This window comes from Sorghum bicolor, chromosome 6 (genome assembly GCF_000003195.3).
Source record: "Sorghum bicolor cultivar BTx623 chromosome 6, Sorghum_bicolor_NCBIv3, whole genome shotgun sequence".
In the NCBI taxonomy this organism is placed as follows: domain Eukaryota; kingdom Viridiplantae; phylum Streptophyta; class Magnoliopsida; order Poales; family Poaceae; genus Sorghum; species Sorghum bicolor.
Window position 1 is genome coordinate 2,634,865 of NC_012875.2, and position 20,284 is coordinate 2,655,148.

At 48.3% G+C, this 20,284-nt stretch overlaps 1 protein-coding gene across 3 annotated transcripts in view; it reads left to right on the plus strand.

Moving 5' to 3' along the window:
* The window catches only part of LOC8066011 (probable RNA-dependent RNA polymerase 3), a 28,729-nt gene that overhangs the window by 5,035 nt on the left and 3,410 nt on the right, over positions 1-20,284 (plus strand). Inside the window, exons 6-15 of one of the 3 annotated variants that reach the window (XM_002446045.2) lie at positions 7,749-7,959; positions 8,337-8,424; positions 8,502-8,627; positions 13,656-13,682; positions 13,784-13,855; positions 14,357-14,463; positions 16,484-16,632; positions 16,833-17,055; positions 18,915-19,143; positions 19,397-19,536. In XM_002446045.2, the coding sequence (XP_002446090.2) occupies positions 7,749-7,959; positions 8,337-8,424; positions 8,502-8,627; positions 13,656-13,682; positions 13,784-13,855; positions 14,357-14,463; positions 16,484-16,632; positions 16,833-17,055; positions 18,915-19,143; positions 19,397-19,510 (1,346 nt within the window). In that variant the 3' untranslated portion in view covers positions 19,511-19,536. Of the gene's footprint in view, positions 1-7,748; positions 7,960-8,336; positions 8,425-8,501; positions 8,628-13,655; positions 13,683-13,783; positions 13,856-14,356; positions 14,464-16,483; positions 16,633-16,832; positions 17,056-18,914; positions 19,144-19,396; positions 19,537-20,284 lie in introns of those variants that run through there. The other 2 variants (XM_021463138.1, XM_021463139.1) reach the window with 2 other exon arrangements.

Sequence of the window (20,284 nt, forward strand, 5' to 3'; positions counted from 1 at the left end):
ATTCCTAAGCAATCTTCTTTACTTGAAGTCCCCCCAACCCTTCCTCAATGCCTCTCATATATCTTCCAAGGATTCAATAGAGCTCCAAATAAGCTAGGGAACACACATATGTAGGCATGATAAAGCATTCAACAATTGGAGAAAATGCTTGTTGAAAAACTCGAACACCGGATCATCCAGTGGCCCTGCTCTGACTGATTTTTTCCAACATTTTTTTGTTAATTATTCCTGAATATACCTCACCAAATGATACAGTGTGCACACCAAGTAAGCATGTTCTGTGTCAAACTAGCTGTTATCTATTTCAACCACTCTTGATTGACTTTGTTTAGGGTAACTCTCATGCATGCATCAAAATGATCTTGACTCAATTTAGGTCAAGATACCAATCTCGACCCCTTTTAATAGTATATGTGAAAAAAAATAAACAAAAGATCTAGCACTAAGTCTAAGTGCCAACACCAATCTGCACTTAGACACTGTTGTTTCCTTAGCTTTCATGAATATCCTTGCATTACATGCTGAATCAAATTACCGGGGTCCAAGAAAACTAACTGGCCTCGATGTGACTTAACCCTTTGTTATAAACCTTGCAAAATAAAGTTAGCCACATGTCCTTGTGTTCATTAGTCACCGAAACCCAAACTGGGGGCCTTGATGCGATGAAAAGGTTGATAGTGGAAGTAATCGTGAGAGGTTCTGCAAAAATAAAGTTAGCCACATGTCCTTGTGTTCATTAGTCACCGAAACCCAAACTGGGGGCCTTGATGCAATGAAGAGGTTGACAGTGGAAGTAATCGTGAGAGGTTTTGCAAAAATAAAGTTAGCCACATGTCCTTGCGTCCATCAATCACTGAAACCCAAACTGGGGGCCTTGATGCAATGAAGAGGTTGACACAGGAAGTAATCGTGAGAGATTTGATTTCATGGCCCGGACCCCTAGGGCATGGCTTGCCATCTTCTAGCTGGGATGGCCAGCGCATCCAAAGGGAACGACCAAGGCGTCAAAAGGAAGGAGAGAATGGGGATCGATTCTATTGCTTGCTCATTCAGAGTACATGATCTTTGGCTTATACTGATGCCAGGAGCGAAAGGGTCTCTAGCTGAGTTGGTTAGATGGATTGAGCGAAAGGGTCCTTAGGTCCTGGATTTGACTCTCTCTGGGAGTGAATTTCAGGCTGGGGTTAAAAAATCCCCTCGGCTGTCCCACACCAAAGCACAAGTCTAAGGTGCCCGGGCTGTGGTGCTGCTGTGTATGGGTGGGGCAGGGTTCGGGGGTTTTCTCGACCTGCGTGAGAGTGTTAGAATTAGGGTTTCATTAATTGGCTCACCCTAAACCAGGGTGGCCATATAATTATGGATACATGGGCCTCATGGGCCTAGCCTCATGGGCCTCATACACATATACTCTAACATCCCCCCGCAGTCTGAACTACCGTCGCAGCGGAGTTTACAGACTGGACACGAAAGAAAAGAAGTACAACACACGAGCCCCCCCCCACAGACACAACTAGCCACTGGTGATGTTGAGGCTGGTGCGGAACTCGGTGAAGGTCGAGGACGGGAGACCCTTGGTGAAGATGTCGGCGAACTGGGAGGTGGTCGGGACGTGGAGGACCCGAACATCGCCGACAGCGACCCGGTCCCGGACGAAGTGTAGATCAATCTCCACGTGCTTGGTCCTCTGGTGCTGCACAGGGTTGGTGGAGAGGTACACCGCACTGACGTTGTCGCAGTAGACCAGTGCGCTCCGGGAGAGAGGGCTGTGGAGCTCGGCGAGGAGCTGACGGAGCCAGGAAGCCTCGGCCACGCCGTTGGCGACAGCACGGTACTCCGCCTCGGCACTGGAGCGGGAGACGACCGGCTGGCGCTTGGACGACCAAGACACCAGGTTGCCGCCTAAGAAGACGGCGTAGCCAGAGGTGGAGCGGCGGGTGTCCGGGCACCCGGCCCAGTCGGCGTCGGTGTAGACGACGAGCTCGGTGGAGGGCGACCGTCGGTGAAGGAGAAGACCGAAGTCGACTGTGCCGCGGAGGTACCGTAGGATCCGCTTGAGAGCGGTGAGGTGTGGCTCCCTGGGATCATGCATATGAAGGCAGATCTGCTGAACTGCATAGGTGATATCCGGCCGGGTGAAGGTGAGGTACTGAAGTGCCCCGGCAAGACTCCGATATGCAGTAGGATCTGTCACTGGTATACCCTCAGCCTCTGAGATCTTGCCCTGTGTGTCAACTGGAGTGGAGCAGGGCTTGCAGTCAGTCATCCCAGCTCTCTCTAGGATATCAAGAGTGTACTGCCGCTGGTGAAGGAGTAATCCAGCAGGGTGAGGCTGAACAGTGACCCCGAGGAAGTGATGTAGAGCACCCAGATCCTTCATGGCAAACTCCTGCTGAAGAGAGGCGATGATCCGCCGAAGGAGTGACTCAGTGGAGGCTGTGAGGACAATGTCATCAACATAGAGCAGCAGATAAGCAGTCTCAGTCCCATGGTGATAGATGAACAGAGAGGTATCTGACTTGGCCTCCACAAACCCCAGAGTCCGTAGAAAAGCAGCAAACCGATGGTTCCACGCCCGGGGGGCCTGCTTGAGGCCGTAGAGAGACTTGTTGAGCCGACACACCATGTCAGGACAAGCAGAGTCAACAAATCCCGCCGGCTGACTGCAGTAGACTGTCTCAGTAAGAACGCCATGCAGGAAGGCATTCTTGACGTCCAGCTGATGCACGGGCCACCCGCGCGTGAGAGCCAGTGAGAGCACCGTGCGGACGGTGGCCGGCTTCACCACCGGGCTGAAGGTCTCGTCGTAGTCGACACCGGGCCGCTGAGTGAAGCCCCGGAGAACCCAGCGAGCCTTGTACCGCTCAAGGGTGCCGTCAGCCCGGCGCTTGTGGGTCCAGATCCACTTGCCGGTGACGATGTTGGAGCCCGGCGGTCGTGGCACCAGATCCCATGTCTGGTTGGCGAGGAGGGCCGCGTACTCCTCTTCCATCGCGCGGCGCCAGTGAGGGTCCAGCAAGGCCTCGCGGACGGAAGAGGGTACCGGTGAGACCTGCGGGTCCCCGGGCATCGCCGCAAGAGCCCGGGGCTGCAGGGTCCCAGCCGCGTGTCGCGTCACCATCGGGTGAACATGACGCGGGTGTCGGTGAAGGAGCGGTGGGTGGTACACCGGCGTCGCGGCCCGAGTAGCTGGATGCCGCGGCGGCGGGGTCGGTGTCGCCGGCGGAGAAGACGTCGCCGGTGGCGCAGGTGACCCCGGCGGAGAGGGGGCCACCGGCGCCGCCGGAGGCAGCGGCGCCAGCCGGGCACGTCGCTGGTAGACGCGCACCGGCTGGGCGTAACGTGTCGGTGGGGCCGGAGTCGGAGACGCCGGCCCGGGGCCCACGTCGGGAGCACGTCGCTGGTAGACACGCACCGGCTGGGCGAAGCGTACCGGTGGCGAAGGTGCCGACCCGGGACCCGCGTCAGGCGCAGGGGCCGGGCCGGAAGGTGGCACCTCGGGACCCGGGCAGGGTAGAGGCCCCGAGGTGTCACGGGCGACGTAGCAGTACCTGCAGGAAACACCGGAAACGGTGGCTGGACCACCGGGTCAGTAGGAAACACAGAGGAGAGGTCATGCTCCGAGGTGGAAGCAGGAGTGGCAGTGGTGGAAAAGGGGAAGATCGACTCGTCGAACACCACATGGCGAAATATGAGGACTCGACGAGAGGTAAGGTCGTAGCATCGGTACCCCTTGTGATCCGGGGAGTACCCAAGGAAGACACAGAGAGTCGAACGGGGTGCCAGCTTATGAGGAGCGGTGGCGGTGGTGTTGGGATAACACGCACACCCAAAGACTCGAAGGTGATCATAGCGAGGAGGGGTACCAAAGAGAGCGTGGTGAGGTGTGGGAGCTGGACAAGCAGCGGAAGGAAGGCGGTTAAGGAGGTAAGTGGAGGTGTGCAAGCTCTCGGCCCAGAAGCGAGCAGGAAGAGAGGCCTGGAGCAGGAGAGTGCGCACGGTGTCGTTGGTGGTGCGAATCATGCGCTCAGCCTTGCCGTTTTGAGAGGATGTATACGGGCAAGACATGCGCAACTGGACACCGTGAGAGAGAAAGAAGGCACGGGAGGCGGAGTTGTCGAACTCCCGACCATTGTCACACTGGATAGCCTTGATAGTGAGGCCGAACTGAGTGGACACCCAAGCGAAAAAGTGGACAAGCGCGGGGAAAGCATCAGACTTTGCACGTAAAGGAAAAGTCCAGGAATAATGAGAATACTCATCCACCAACACAAGATAGTACTTGTATCCAGAAATACTGATGACAGGAGAGGTCCATAAGTCACAATGTACAAGGTCAAAAATGCGGGCCGCATGAGAAGAAGAACTAGAAAAAGGAAGACGAACATGTCGGCCCAGTTGGCACGCATGACACAAATGCTCATCGTGAGCCCGAGTACATCGAATATCGGAACTACGACTAAGCTGCATCAAAGCATCACGTCCAGGATGGCCGAGACGCCGGTGCCAAGTAGTGGAGGTGGTGGTGGCGAAGGCAGCTGACAAAACTGGCGAAGGAGGCGAGGCAGATGCCGGAAAGCGAAGAGTGTAAAGGGGCCCCGTGCTGTCACATCGGAGCAGAGGACGCCGGGAAGCCAAATCCTTCACAGTAAGACCAGAAGAGTCAAACTCGACAGAACAAGAATTGTCAGCTGTAAAACGACGAATAGAAAGAAGATTGTGAACCATAGAAGGAGCAACAAGAACATCAGGAAGACGAAAGGAACCATGGGGGCCGGCAGCACCCACAGAGGTGACAGGAAGACAAGACCCATTAGCGACCATAATGGACGAAGGGAGAGATGGAGAAGGAGGGCGAACAGAAGAAAAGTATACCGGGGTTAGGAGTGGTGTGGTAAGTAGCCCCAGAGTCGGCGACCCACTCCGGCCCGACTGGGGGTGTCAGGGCCATGGTGCTGAAGGAGTGCGCCAAGGCCGCCTGGTCCCAGCCAGCAGACCCGGGCAAGGTCGCCGGTGGAGTAGCCCACGAGGGCGCGGGGAACGGGGCCGCCCACGGGGTCACTGAGGGGAACCCCGGGGGAGCACCCGCAAGCATGGCCGCCGGCGGGCGAGGCTCGCCACCGGAAGCCTGGAACGGCCACATGGAGATGCGCCCTGACCATGGGTTGTTGTAGGATGGCCAGGGTGCACCCCGTGGAGGTGGCGGCGTCGTCGTGTTGCCCCCACGACCTGCTCCACGCCCCCCACCACGACGACGGCGGCCGCCCCGACCCCCCCCACCCCCGCTCGGCCCGGGGGGAAGGGGACCAAGAAGAGACGACTGTGGTGGGGTGGCGGGACGGGGCGGAGTGGCAGCGAGAGCAGTCGAGGAGGAGGACGAGGACCCCGAAGCGGAGGTGGACCCAGGCTGTAGGCCCTGAGTAAGCTCCTCCATGACAAGGTCGTCACGGACCTGCAGGAAGGTGGGGAAGGGCCGCTGCCTGGTGATCCACGTCCGGAGGTAGGAGTACCGGTCACTGAGCCCGCGGAGAACGTTGAGGACCAAGATGCGGTCCTCCACGGGCCAGCCGAGGTCGCCGAGGGAGTCCGCCATACTCTTCATCTGGCGGCAGTACTCGCTGACGGAGAGGTCTCCCTGGACGAAGGTGCGGAAGCTCGCGTCGAGCCGCAGAGCCCGGGCTTCGGCGTTGCCCAGGAACTGGCCCTCGAGCGCCAGCCAGGCCCCGCGAGCGCTCGGGGTGTTGCGGACGAGGTCGTGGAGATCCAGGGAGATCGTCCCCAGAATCCAGGAGAGGACGACGCTGTCGAGGCGAAGCCACGAGGGGGTCGGGACCGCCCCCGCGGCGTCGAGGAGTACGTGGTCGTCGAGGGCGTAGCGGCGGAGGGTGAGGAGGACCAAGTCCCTCCAGCGAGCGTAGGAGGGCGACTCGGGCTCGAGGACGACCGGGACGAGGAGGCGTATGTTCTGGACGCCCCCTGCCTGGTAGTGGAGCTGCACCACGTGGGGGTCGGTCGGATCGTGCCAGACGACCGGAGCCGATGCCGAGGACGTGGTCCCGACGTCAGGCGAGGCCGGAAGGCCGAGGAACTGCTCCGCGTCGGCAATCTGGCGGGCCAAGGCGTCGGCCGCGTCACGCTCGCGCTCCCAAGCGAGAGCGGCCTCACGCACGCGGGCCCGGCCCTCCGCAGCTGCAGCACGAGCAGTGGAGAGAGCGGCGAGGAGGGTGGAGTCCGGACGATGCATCACGGGCGGCGGAGGCGGTGCAGGGAAGGGAGCCGTGCCCACGGCAGGAAGCCCCCTGGACAGGGCGCCCCCGGCTGTGAGGAGTGTCCTGGGCAGAGTCTCCATGTCCAGGGGCATGCCAAGCCCTGCAGCAATGGCGGCAGCAGCTCCCCGGGCGTAGGCTGCTGCGCTCGAGTCGTCGTCTGCTGCAGGCGCGCGCTCCCCTCGCGCCGCACGCGCTGCAGCCGCGAGCGCTGCCGTGTCCGCGAGCGCTGGAGCATCCGGGCGCGCGTCTGCGGCCGCGCGTGCTGCGTCCGCGCCCGCGCGTGCTACGTCTGCGTGCACGTCTGCGCGCGCGCGCGCCTCTGCCGCCGCACGCGCCGCCGGCTTCCGCGGCAGCCGCCGGCTCCGCGCTCGCGACGGCCGCCAGGAGGAGAGGAGGGCGGGTCGCGGCCGGCAGGGGAGGTCGGGCGGCGGCGGCGGCGGCTTGGGCCCAAGTCGGGTAGGGCAGCGCCGGGAATTGCTGGAAATAGGGAGGAGGAGGAGGAGAGGGAGGAGGGTCCCGGCCTGCCATGGCGGCGGCGGCGGCGCCCAGGCAGCTGGCCGGCCGGCGGCGGCGGCTGCTGGCCTGGAGGCGGCTGGGAAGGGGAGGAGGAGGAAAACCTAGGCTGATACTATGTTAGAATTAGGGTTTCATTAATTGGCTCACCCTAAACCAGGGTGGCCATATAATTATGGATACATGGGCCTCATGGGCCTAGCCTCATGGGCCTCATACACATATACTCTAACAGAGAGGATCTTCTTCTTAATGCAATGCCCGGGGACGTCTTACTCCCCGCGGGTCGAGTTTTTTATACTGATGCCAAGATGTTACAATCTGTTCCTGATTTCTCTCAGTGAATTGAAGTACTTAATCAAGACAGCCCAAGAAGGTAACAACTCCTGAAATCATGGGTAATCATCTCCGATCTGTTGCCATCACATGCTGATCCCGCCGCTTCCTAACGTTTGCACTTGGAGTAATGTTTTCCTCACATGACAATTTCCTCATTAGATATAGTGGATAACAGTGTTGGTCCTTACTTTTAGTAATAGAGGATGCATGAGAAATGGTCCTCGGTCAGGAAAAGTGTAAAATGACTATGAGCTGGCAAGTGGAAACTAGATCCACAAGTCCGTGGGCGTGTCAGTGTGAACTGTTAAGCAATGCTATTTTACAGTTTGTAAACTCTTTCTGGCTGTTGATGTGGGTAAATATGAGAGCTGGATGCTATACATATTTTGCTATGTTTGGTGGCAATAGCACACGCAACAAAATCTTGGTTCGGTTAGTTGGTAGGGAGGATTTCGGTGTTGTAAAGATTTGGATCTGAACATTGGAGTTGCATGCAAATATTAATTTATTGGGGATTCCTAACAAGCTGATAAAAGAACTAGACTTCTTAATTTATTTGCATTTTGCTGTGCTGCAGCAGTTATCAAACTTCTAGTATTTTAGATTGGCTTCATTGGTTTTCTTTCACAGTTTACAAGGATGGAAAAGAGTCGAAAAAGAAAGATGGTGAACAGGGGGATATCAAGAAATTCAATTCGTCTGTAAGGTGCTATTTTATTTGCACTAAGTCTGGGTGGAGGGGGGATGAGAGTTATATTACTTCCCACAAAACAATTGACAAGTGCCGCAAACTGTTCATGCATATCCATACTGCTCCCACTGTGGCAAATTATGTGAAAAGGTTTGTTATCTAACCTATTAAGCTCAACCAACCATGTCTGTTGACTCTTCCTAAGGCCAAAGGCAACTCACAAGTGCAATGCACGTACCTTTTCTGGTTGGTGATAAGGATGTAGGGAACTACAAATTCTGCTACAATGATATAACATTGAGTTTTCAGAAAATAGCCAAAAACCAAAAAGTGGTGCACTAAAAAGAGTGCCAATATTCTAGATTATGAGATAAGAACTATGCTACCTAGTGTTGCTATTTTATGTTATTGCAATTGCTGCAGCTGAGAATGAGAACTAACAATATGATATTATTGTTTTCTACATGGATATGCATCCTCCACCTTCTGGTGTTTTAAACATATGTTCTTTGATTGGAGCGATACAGGTTTTCTTTGATACTTTCAAAAACTCTAACACTGGATGTTGATTTATCGGCAATTGACGTTATACTGATTGATGATGAACCTTGCCGGGTAATTATTTTGTTCCTCTCCAATAGTATCTTATTACTATTGAGCATGCAACTTTTATCTTCAATGTGGTATTTCAGGATGAACATGGGAAAGTTGTTATGTCAGATGGGAAGCGTTTGATCCATACTGATGGGACTGGGTTCATATCTGAAAATTTGGCTAAGAAATGCCCTAGCAGAATTGTCAAGGGAAAGAAGTCAAAAGTATGTACGCTTGGCCCTGTGCTTGCCAGTTTCTTTACAGAAACTTATTACTATGTGGGGCTTCTACAGATGGTTGCCATTTTTGTATTTTGATCTTTTTATGTTGTGGTGGGTTATTTGTGGGAGGAACTCAGCGTAAAGTGTAGTTGTGTGAATTGCACAGTTGAGGCCCCCGTCCTCATTGGCGTAGTTTTGACGCCGTTACCGGCGGTCCATGCCAGCAAGGTGTGGCAGAACCACCCTAATTATATGGCCCACATGCACTTGACATTGTTCTTAAGACCTCTGACTACTGCACATGAGAGTCATATAACTTGGATAGTCTGTCGGGTGCCCTCGGAGGACCTCGAATCATCCACATTTTAACTCATACAGGATCAACATGGAGTTACCACAACATTACAACATTTATTACAAAATAACTTACATCGGAGTGCGGAACATTTATAACTCAATTTACAACATATGATGGAATATAAACAACTAAATTTCTAAAAGGTGTGTAGAGTAGCGGAAGCATCTTAGGTGAAGCTTCTAAGGTAGAAGAGGTGGACAAATCATGTCGCGCCCACCGACATGACCTCCATTAGAGCACAAGTCAGCACCTGCAACAGGGGTTATAAAACCCTGAGTACGGGAGTACTCAACAAGACTTACCCGGTAGAAAAAGAGGAGAACTTAGGAATGCAGGTTTAGGGTAGACAAGGAGTGGCTGAGCAAGGAGCCAAATTGTTTTGCCAAAAAGCTTACTAATAGTGCATTCTTACTTTCAAGTTTTACCCGCGAATTCCTCTCCTTAAGAGGTCGAGGAGTTCGAAGACAGTCTATCTAGTTGCTTCTCACAGACAAGTCTGTAAGTTCCTAGTCCTTAATTAAAGTATTATCTATCCAACGGCCATAGCTTCATGTCACTCTGAGTCCGGGAATTGGGATCCGAACCTCAGGAGACATTTTCCCCCTTTCTCATTTTATTATCACTTAGTTGCATATTTAACTACGATAAGGGTCGAAGGAATTGAGTCTCCCAATCGGGGAGCAACGACGATTCGAATCGCTTAGCAATCCAGCTGGACTTCCTAACCACCCGACATATGTAGAACCAAATCTTGCATATGTCAACCCAAATCGAGCTCTCCCCAAATTTGACTAGGTTCGCGGCACCCGAGAGCACAGTACTCCACCATCCTACAGCCGATCTAGATGTTTCTCGGTCATCTCAGATCCGTAAGGTGGGTACACGCTACTCTCGCCATCGCTCCACGCCCAGTGCGCGAGTAGCTGTTCGCGTCGAGGGATCACAAGACCGGGCTTACCGAGGGCAAGTGGCTAGTACTATAAATTCTCAACCCAGCAGGCCATCAACGGACCGGTCCTTAACCAACACAGTTGGAGACACTACTTTAAGACTCCATTCTTAAAGCAAGTCCACCGATCGGTCTCAAGTTGAAACATCATTGACCATAAGTGTATTCCACAACAACCCTTCAAACTTTCTTGTTTGAAAACCTATCTAGTAGCAGGGCTAAGCATTACTACGCGACTTTGAAATAAAACCGGTGTCAAGGACAGGGTAACAAATATCAAGGTAGTAAATGCAGCAAGTAGGTTAACCCAATTCTCAACTACCTAATGCAGCATTTTCAATTCATAAGTGATAAAAGATTTAAAACATTCAAGGAGGGGTTAATGCATCCGGGGCTTGCCTTGGTTGCAGAGCTGATAGGGACCCTCGGAGACTTCCCAAGTCTCGGATCCTACTTCTTCGAACGGAGCACCGACCTCGGGGTTCGGTTCAACGGTCGCTCCTTCGGTCACGTGCACTACACGTAAAATGATGTATGCTCATGATATGCTTATGACAACTATTTAAGAAGGACCGAGTTGAGTACAACTTTTCTTCTCGGTGCAAGGACAGGTTAAACAGTAACTAAAGTTGTTTATCATTTTAGTGTTCTTACCCAAGAGGTTGCATCAGTAAGCTAAGACTTTCCTTAATTTACTGGCTATTAAACCTTTTTATCTTAATAATTTCTTAATTAAGTATTAATGGCAGTAATTAAGCATTAATACCAAACAACAATTAAGTGCCAAAGGTCATTAAGGTTAATGACCTCAGGTCATCACATAACCTCAAAAGCCCTCAAATCCTAATTTGAGAAATTAAGCTAATTATTACTTAATTATTTTGAAATTATTACTAAATTACTAATCGAGGGTATAATATGATTTTATTCAAACATCATCCAAATGCCACCAAATTTTGTGTGAAGCCAGGGAATAATACTCAGAGACCTCCCACAAATTTTGGTGATTTTTGGATATACCCATAAATTATAAAAATTCATGGAAGTTTCATTTACCAATTAAAAGAGGCAATTTTTATATACATGCAAACTACCAGAAAATAAAATCTAATATTTTTTCAATGTTCTAATCATTTTATAGAACCTACACAAAACTCCCATGATTTTTGAATCAGTATACAATTTTCTACACAATTTCACATATCAAGTATTTTTAAGCAAAAAGGAAAAAGGGAAACCACACTGTGCTATGCGGCCGGCCCGCTTGGTCACGGCCCAAGTCGGCCCGAGAGCCTCCCGCGTCGCGCGCGGGCGCTGCCCCTCTCACGCGGCCACTGACGGGCGGGCCCCGCCCGTCAGAAGCTTCTCCTTCCTCTCGCCACCACTCCGGTGAGCTCAAGCTCATCGCCGGTGAGCCCTCGGCCTCCGCGGTAGGGCGGGCTAGCTTCCCCAACTCCACGCGCACTCACTGAGGCGTTCAAAGCACGTGCTACTCCCTCCTACTCCCCTTGCCCGCGTCCATGGCGGACGGCGAGGCTAATGGCGCGAACACCGGCCACTGCAAACGGATAGAACACAAACCAAAGGGCGCATGAGCATCAGGGGCTCACCACGACTTCGACAAGGTAGAGAGCGACGGTTGAGGAGCTCGGAGAAGAGCTGGCCGTGGTGAAGTGCCTGCGGTGGTGCTTCGGCCGGAGTCGGAGGAGAACGGCTCGGTTGCGGCCTATGGGGGGATTAGAGCTTGCGCTAGGGGGTGCAATCGGTGGCGGAGTTCTTGGCGGAGTTGTTGGTGCGCTCGGGTGGCTTGGAAAGGGAGCAAGGAAGGCGAATTTGAGGAACACAGTGAGCTCGTCGGCGTCGGAGTTGCGAGGAAAAGAAGGTTTTCCACGGCGGCTCGGGGTTTTATCCTCGCGATGCCGTGCTTGCTGCGGATGAGGACGCCAGGGCGACGCCCAGCAGGCAAGCAGCTGCGTGTCCGGGCGCGTGGCGGCGCTGGACGCAGCAGCTCTGCCCCGGCGGCAGTGCATCCCCCCCTCTGCTCGAGCACTGTAGCGAGCCATATCCAAACATTTTGTTGTTTTGCAAAATTCGCCCAAACTTTGAACTAAAGTCCAAAATCTGTTAAAATGAAAGTTGTGCAGAACTTTACAAGCTACAAAACATGTTTTGGTGTCCAAAGCTGATTCCAAGTGGAAAATGATGAATTTGACAAAACAGTTTGAATTTCAAATCCCAAATTGGGGAAATTCTAATTTTGAATTGGGGCAGATCAGAATTTCCAAAATTACTTTTGATTTTCCATAACAACTTGGAAAATTCCCAACATGAAGGTTGTTCAACTTTTTGAGCTCTACAACTTTCATGTTGGTCACTTTTCAAGATTCCAAATAGATTTTGAATTGGGGATTCAAATTGGAAAGGGGGACATTTTCTGGAAATCTGTATTTTCAAAATTACTTTCAATTTTGTATTGAAACTTCAAAAACTCAAAACACCAAAGTTGTACACCTTGACAAGATCTACAACTTTGCTTTTGAACTCATCCCCAAATCTTGCTTAGTTTTTAAGTTACACAAAAGGGGGCAAATCCAGGGTTTTAAAATCAGGGTTTTCCCCACTATTTTCTCGGAAACCTCCCCCCCTAGGGATTATACAACCAACACAAGCATCACTTCACAACATAAGCACACTTTAATTCCCTAAGCACATGCAATCAAAATAAACTTGTTTTAATTTGATGCATCAAGTGGTGCTTAATCAATATGCGATGCAATGCTCATGATGACATGATCCAGTTTTAGTGTTCGTAACATCAGGGATGTTACACAAGGTCAGGGAAGAGAGGAGATATGAAAAGATTCAACCTATTACTTAATTGTTCTGAGTACATGTGTAGGCATATAAATACCCAGTGGCGATGCTTGTCCGACAACAGCCCATCCTTGCGCTGGGAGTATTGCTGACTCCTCATGACAATTTATCAAGTCAACACATTTATTATCTACATGTGTGATTGTTTTGGTGAATTTAGACGACTTTTTTGCCGTGGTTTGCACGGGTTTTGACGAAGGTTGTGGTTTCCACCAGATACGTTCCCTACAAAGAATGACATAGTCCCTTTTAGTACCAAGCAAGTTGCGGGAGGCTAGAGTTAAAACCTAACATGAACCACTAGCAAAAAGGGGAAAAAGAATTAAAGAAAACAAAAATATATATGAGGCTCAATAATAGTGATGTTATTAGAGGGTCTAAAGTGTGTTCATGGTTTAGGCACATGAATAGCTCCTTATTATGCACTCCTAGGGAAGATCGATTCTTTGGGTATATTCCTTTGTTTCAAGTTCCTTTTTATTGCCTCTTCACATATCAAGTTTGCCTCCCCATGAATAAAGAGCTATTTCAAGTTTGGCTTACCCCTACTTCTCCTTATATTATTTTCACGCCTTAGGAGTTAGGATTGCACTATTCGCTGGTGCCTTGAGGCCTCCACTGGACATGTCCATACAAACCACAATATGTCATGGATTTCTTTTACTTTGAAGTTGTTCAGTGAACTGCTTTTCTCTCCATTGCTCCAAAATTGAAGTACATATGTAAATAAAGGAGCATTTGTGGAAATCACTCCTGCATATGTATGCCCCTGCATTCAATATGCAGTAGATTATGGTAAAGTTTCATACAATTGTCAGTTAATATATTGATTGTTTCTATCCCTTTTCAGGATTATATGCATCGAGGTGAAACAACGGTGAGGTCGAGTTCAAAGTGGCATCATTCTCAACATTGAATTTGGATATTATTAATCATGTGCCTATTCTGTGTCTTTATATATTCTGTTCTTTTCTCTAGCCTCTTCTCATGCAGGTCCGCCTTTTTTATAATGGATATGCTGTAAAGGGAACTCTGCTAGTTGACAAAAGGGTATGCATTAAGACTTTAACAATCTGGATATTACTCTCTCCAGTCACCAATATATGACTGAAGGGAGTATGTTACCTACATTCAAGTTCTATCTGTTTTTACTTGGCAACTGGCAGGTTTGGTATAGAAATGGTTGTTTGGGGACCATAGTTGATTCAAATATTTATACATTTCTACACAGTGATCACTTCCTTGTATAGTGTCAGGTTTTTTGTTGCTATCATGTGATTAGTGTGACTGAACTCAAGGGATACCATTAGCTGTTGTACAAGCCCAACCGATCACTAATGTATTTGGGTTTCTTTAATTTTCTCAATGCCATGGATAGAAAAATCTACTTGCCCCCCCTCCCCCAACAAAAACAAAAAGCAACATTATGACATTTCCCTAACAAAGTATATGCTATGATATTTATTTGTAATGTAGATTTGAAGGGTGTGGCAATGTTTACTTCTTAACTTAGGTTACCTAAAACTGAGTATTCTTTCTTTTCCATTACAGATTCGCAATGATACTATTGTTATCCGACCATCAATGGTAAAAGTAAAAGCTGACCCAAGGTTGTCCCAGATGAAGTCTCTCAGTTCTTTGGAAATAGTTAACACAAGGTATGTCTGGAAATATTTTGGGTTTTTGTAATGCTGGATTTAGGTATTGAAGTTCGTACTTATTATATAGCACATTTGAATATTTGGGATTTCACATACAGCCTTTTGTTATAAACCCTAAATCCTCTGCAAAATCATTCTATGCCATTTTTGGTGGTGAAATTATTTTGGTTCCTTTTACTTTGTTTTGTTGCAAAACATAATTGGTTTCATTATCTCTTATATACTGTAAGTCTTGTTGAGGCAAGGCCATCACCATTAGTTTTGCCTTTATACTTATATTTCAAATTGTAACTGTTAACCATCTGTTATAGTATATTTGGTAGTTTAGATATTGTGTATCATAGACTGCCATATGTATCCGTGGGTTGCCTTGGCTCTCATCTTGTACCCTATATAAACTGCCCAAGGGCTCAATGCAATACATCCATCCAATTACAACAATTCTATTCCCCATCATGGTATCATGAGTCTAGGTTTAGATCCCCTAGCCACCGCAGCTTCAGCACCACGTGCCCCCTTTCACCATTGTTGATGTTAAAAATGGTGTGTTGTGATAGTTTTTTTCTCGAATACGCTGGAGATCTGTGTATCAATATATTAAGAAGAAAAGGGTATAGAACCCAAACAACAACACACAACCCCACCAAACAGCTAGATCACACAAACAAAGAAAAGGAAAAAGAAGAAAAAGAAACTCGCCAAAGACTGCAAGCACCAAACAGCCTTGACCAACAAAACTAACTGATATTGGACCCAAGGGCGAGGAGATGTGAAACCCCTCGAGCCCCAGCTAAACACCAGAAATGTAACTCCTCCCTAATATACTCTAAAACTCCATTCAAACTAGGCGAGATCCCATCAAACACGCATCGATTGCGTAGATTCCAGATTACCCATGCTCCAAGGATGATAATGTTAGAGTGTGCAGCAGAATCAGCCTAGCTCGCTATACCCATGAGCAGGTGCCCCTCGGGCCTAGGTCCATGGGAGCCCACAACATACTAAGGCCCTGAGCCTAACTTAACCCAAAAGACTAGCCTAATAGGTGAGGACTGCCGCCCCCAGCTTATATATTGTGCTCCCCCACCAACCCAACTCTTCACATCACACAACCCCATGTGATCTCTTGAAGATGTTACGTTTTTAGGTCCCGAGTCCAATGCTGACACACAACCCGTGTGACCTACGAGACGTTAATAGGCTCCCTCGTCACCATGTGACCCCTGATATTTTCTAGGTTTTTCCGACCATGGGCTCTGATACCACTTGTTAGAGTGCGCAGTAGAATACAGGCCATCTCCCTATACCCACAACCCGGCGCCCCTCGGGCACAGGTCCACTGGAGCCCACAACATACCAAGGCCTTGGGCCTAAGTCAACCCAAAAAGACTAGTCTGATAGGTGATGACTGCCCCACCATCAATTACCGATGTAGGACTAAACCTAGCATATAATGGAGTCGAGACCTTTCTGGACTTGACCATCTACTCTTTCATTAGATTTGGGCCATTATCTCTTACAAATCAACTTTTGAATTGGTGGTTGCATGGGGGTTTTGCTGTGTTAGCATAACCTCATCTGCTGTTTGAGACACTTCCATGCATCTCTTCCAAGCAAAATATGAATAAGTAATTGTAGCGTTTAGGGAGTGCTGGTGAGGCAGTCACCAATTATGTGTGTGTGGCGCGCTCTGTTGGAGCAGGGGATGTTCTTCATCATGTCGTGCCTTATCTGAAGCTCTTTTTGAAAGCAATGGAATTGCACGGGAAATTAGTAGATTACTAGATTGATTGGAAGGCCAGTAGGTAGGGGGACATATATAGGCAAGGACCCAGAGTTGGTTTATAGAAGTAAGACTACTGTCGGATCTCCTTGCCTAATATAATCGCAATCAATCTATAATAACCATAATGGGCTGATAGCCCACGTGCCTATATGTGGCTGTCTAACACTTTTGGCAAACAAGTTCATTTTTGGTTCAAAACAAATAATACAAATGTTTTTGTTTATTTATCAGCCATCAATCCAACAGGACATCAACATCAAGGGTCCTGATTGCGTTGCTTCACTATGGAGGAGTTAAGGAAGAATATTTTATGGAACTTCTACATAATGCAATTGAAGGGGTTGAGAATGCTCGTTATAGTTTCAGACACGCACTAAAGCGTAAGTTTGAAACTTCGAATCACTGGGTTTCCATTTTTTTCATTGCGTGCTTTTATTGTTTGTGCTTCCTTGTGCTGTAGATCCTATGCTCTTATTGTTCATAACTTTGTACATGTTCTGATAATGTATTTTATAATCTTTCTTTCACTTGCCTGCTCTTGCATTTATCAAGGAGCTCTTTTTTTATATGGTTCATGTAGTTGCTTCTGGATATGCTAATATGGAGGATTCAATGTTGGAACGCATGATTCATTCTGGAATTCCACTAGAAGAACCATACTTGCTATCTAGGCTGAGTTTCATGGCCAAACAGGAAATGAAAGGATTCAGAGAAGGAAAACTACCAATTGATGAATGCTATCATTTGATGGGTACAACAGATCCTACAGGAACGGTGAAACCAAATGAAGTTTGTCTGATACTGTAAGTGGTAGCATACTCTGTTTCATCTGTGCCTTCTGAGGGCATTTGCTTGTATGTTTCATTGATCCTCCATTTATTGATTGCCAACTTTGCCATTTAGTAGTCCTTGATAACAATGTGATTATGTTAATAAAATAGTGATAATGTACACCTTTTTTCTATAAGCACAGTGAGGATAACCCTAATGAAAGTAAGAAACTTCAAATTTCTGTAACTGTTTGCATGATATACAATTTTAGTAGTAGCAAATCTCGAAATTTTACACCATTAAAACCACTCATCTGGTGCTCTGTTCCATGTTTCCCATACCACTAGGATGATGAGAGAATGGAGGCCCTTGATTTTCTTTGGCAAATTTTTTATTGCTTCGCACCACAAACTTGAAAAACTACTTGGGTTGGCCTAGGGCGCCTGGAGGATCAATCCCAAGTTCTGAAGAACCACAGACCAGACCAGGCAGGCACAAACACGAGACAAGGTGTCGGATGGATTCTTCAGCTTGATCACAAAGGAGGCAGACAACTGGGAGAGGAAGACCACCACACTTGGCAAGGCAATAAGCAGTCGAACATTGATTTTTCACCGCAAGCCAAATGAAAAATTTGCATCGTAGGGAGACCCAACTTTTCCAAATCATTTTCCAAGGCGTGAAAGCAAAACCTTCCTAAGATGAAGGCATTAAATTGCAGATTTGCTGCTGTATTGCCCAGATTTCATGAGCTTCCAGCAGTGTAGATCCACTACTCCTGGCTGCAAGATCAAACCATTGACCAGCTCCCATATATAAAGACACTCCCGTAGGACTGAAACTGTCAATGCGCCATTTATATCAGACACCCTGCGATGATCCACCAATGCTTGGGCTACTGTGGGCTGTGTGATGGCCCTCTTGGGGATTATCTTGATCATGTTAGGGGCCAGATCAGATATCGTTTTCCCCTCTAGCCATCTATCAGACCAGAAAATAGTGTTATGGCCATCCCCAATTACAAACTCCACCGCCATGTAGAAAAAGATATTGCCAATTTTAATTGCTTCAAGTGGTCAAAACGAGCTATTTTGCTCGCATTGCCCCTGGCTCCACACCATGCTACGGTTGAGATCCACATGCTGTCACATCTCAGCTTTGTTGAAGTCCATGTGTGCTGATCGACATCTGCCAAGGCATGCAAGGGGGTGTTCGTGAGATTGCTGCGACAGGTGAGGATTATGTCATGCTTGATGCTTCGCTGCTGCCATCATCCTCATCCATGGCAAGCCATTGCCAATCTCTCCCCCACCCCCTGCATCAAACTAGATGCAGATCCTTGCCAACAGTGAGGAGGAACAGGGTGATGTCAAGTTGCGAGCCGAAACGAGCTAGCTCAACTGCTCAAGCTTTTCATGAGCTGAGCTAGCTCGGTGTCCAGCCCTAGCCCTTTGAGAATTGTTCTCTATTTTCTTTTGTCAATCCTATTTGGTTATGGTTGAAAAGGAAAATATCCAAGACAGAAGCAGAAATAGTGGTCTGAACTTAAAAGATGGACAAATAGATCTGGGCATCTGTATCTTCAAGATATTGAGGGCATTCTATTTTCTGTCGATCAAATTAGAATAGCTTTTCACTTTTGAGTACAATATTTTAAACAATTTTAAGAAGTGGGTTGTGGAAAATTCTTATTACTATTACGGTATTACCTCACATAAAAAAGGAAATGTTTTTATGCTTCACAGGAGATATTGATAACTTGCATTCTTAGCCTCCTACAGAACATACATAAATATGCTGTTATTAATTATTGGAGCATGGATAATACTGTATTTGACAGCAGGCTTTACTGTTGTCTATTGCTGACTTTATGTCCTATACTACTAAACAGTGACAGCGGACAATACTCTGGAGATGTGCTTGTGTTTAAACATCCTGGGCTACATTTTGGCGATATACATATCTTAACTGCAAGGCAAATTGACGGACTGGAGAAGAACTTTATCGGATATTCAAAAAATGCAATACTTTTTCCTACTTCTGGACAAAGATCATTGGCTGATGAGATGGCTGGCAGCGATTTTGATGGTGACGAGTTCTGGGTCTCAAGAAACCATATGGTCAGTTCATTTCTGTCCATCGCCATCATGCTTTGGTTAGGTGTTTGTTTAGTTCATGAAATTTTTTGTTTTGGCTGCTGCAGCACTTTCGTTTGTATCTAGCATTTATTATTTAATCATGGACTAAATAGGTTTAAAAGATCCGTCTCATAAATTATAGGCAAACTGTGCAATCAGTTATTTTTAATCTATATTTAATGCTTATGCATGTGCCGCAAAATCCGATGTGACGGAGAATCTTGAAAATTTTTAGGAACTAAACAACCGGTTGTCACCTCATGCATGGAGTCACGCCGAGCGAGGGGTGGCAGCCTTTGTCACCTCATGCTCATGCTGCAGCTCCTCTTGTCACCTCATGCAGCGGTGAAAGCAATCCGCATGGGATGGCGTCTATAGGTCTGGTTTAGTTCCTAAAATCATATCGAATCTTTAGACATATGCATAAAACATTAAATATAAATAAAAAACTAATTACATAGTTTATCTGTAATTTATAAGATAAATCTTTTGAGTTTAGTTAGTCCATAGTTAGACAATAATTATTAAATACAAATGAAAGTGCTACAGTAGTCAATCCCAACAATTTTTACGAACTAGCATGGGAATGCATCAGCTAGCTACTACTAGTACTGTCAAGTCTGGCTGGTTTATTTGGCTCTGCCGCACCACAGGCCACGGCGCGGTAGTGCCACGCCAAGATCATGGCGCGGCCGTGGCAGGTTCTGCCACGTCAGCGCCTGTGGGCTGGTCACGTGCCACGTCATCCGCCCTGCTGCGCCGCCATGCATGGGGCGGCAAAGTTCAAATGACACGCCGTGTGTAGTGGCGCGGCCAAAAGGGTTAGATTTAAAAATAAAAAACTTTTGGTGTCAAATTTGAAATATATTTTAAAAAAGTGTTAAAAATAAATAAAAAATCTCTATGGTGATCTTAACATGCCTACTGCCGCAGGATTGGGATGTGGGACTTGACGTTCACCGTGGCATAAGAATGGGCCATGATGGGTGCAGGAGCAAGGTTGGCACCGAGGGCACCCATGGTGCTAGCACTAGTGGCCGGCAAGGTGCCCTTCCGGGTGTCTGACATGGAGCCACTGATGGTCGCTGGCGTGGTGGACATAGGGGAAGAAGGGAGGGAGGGG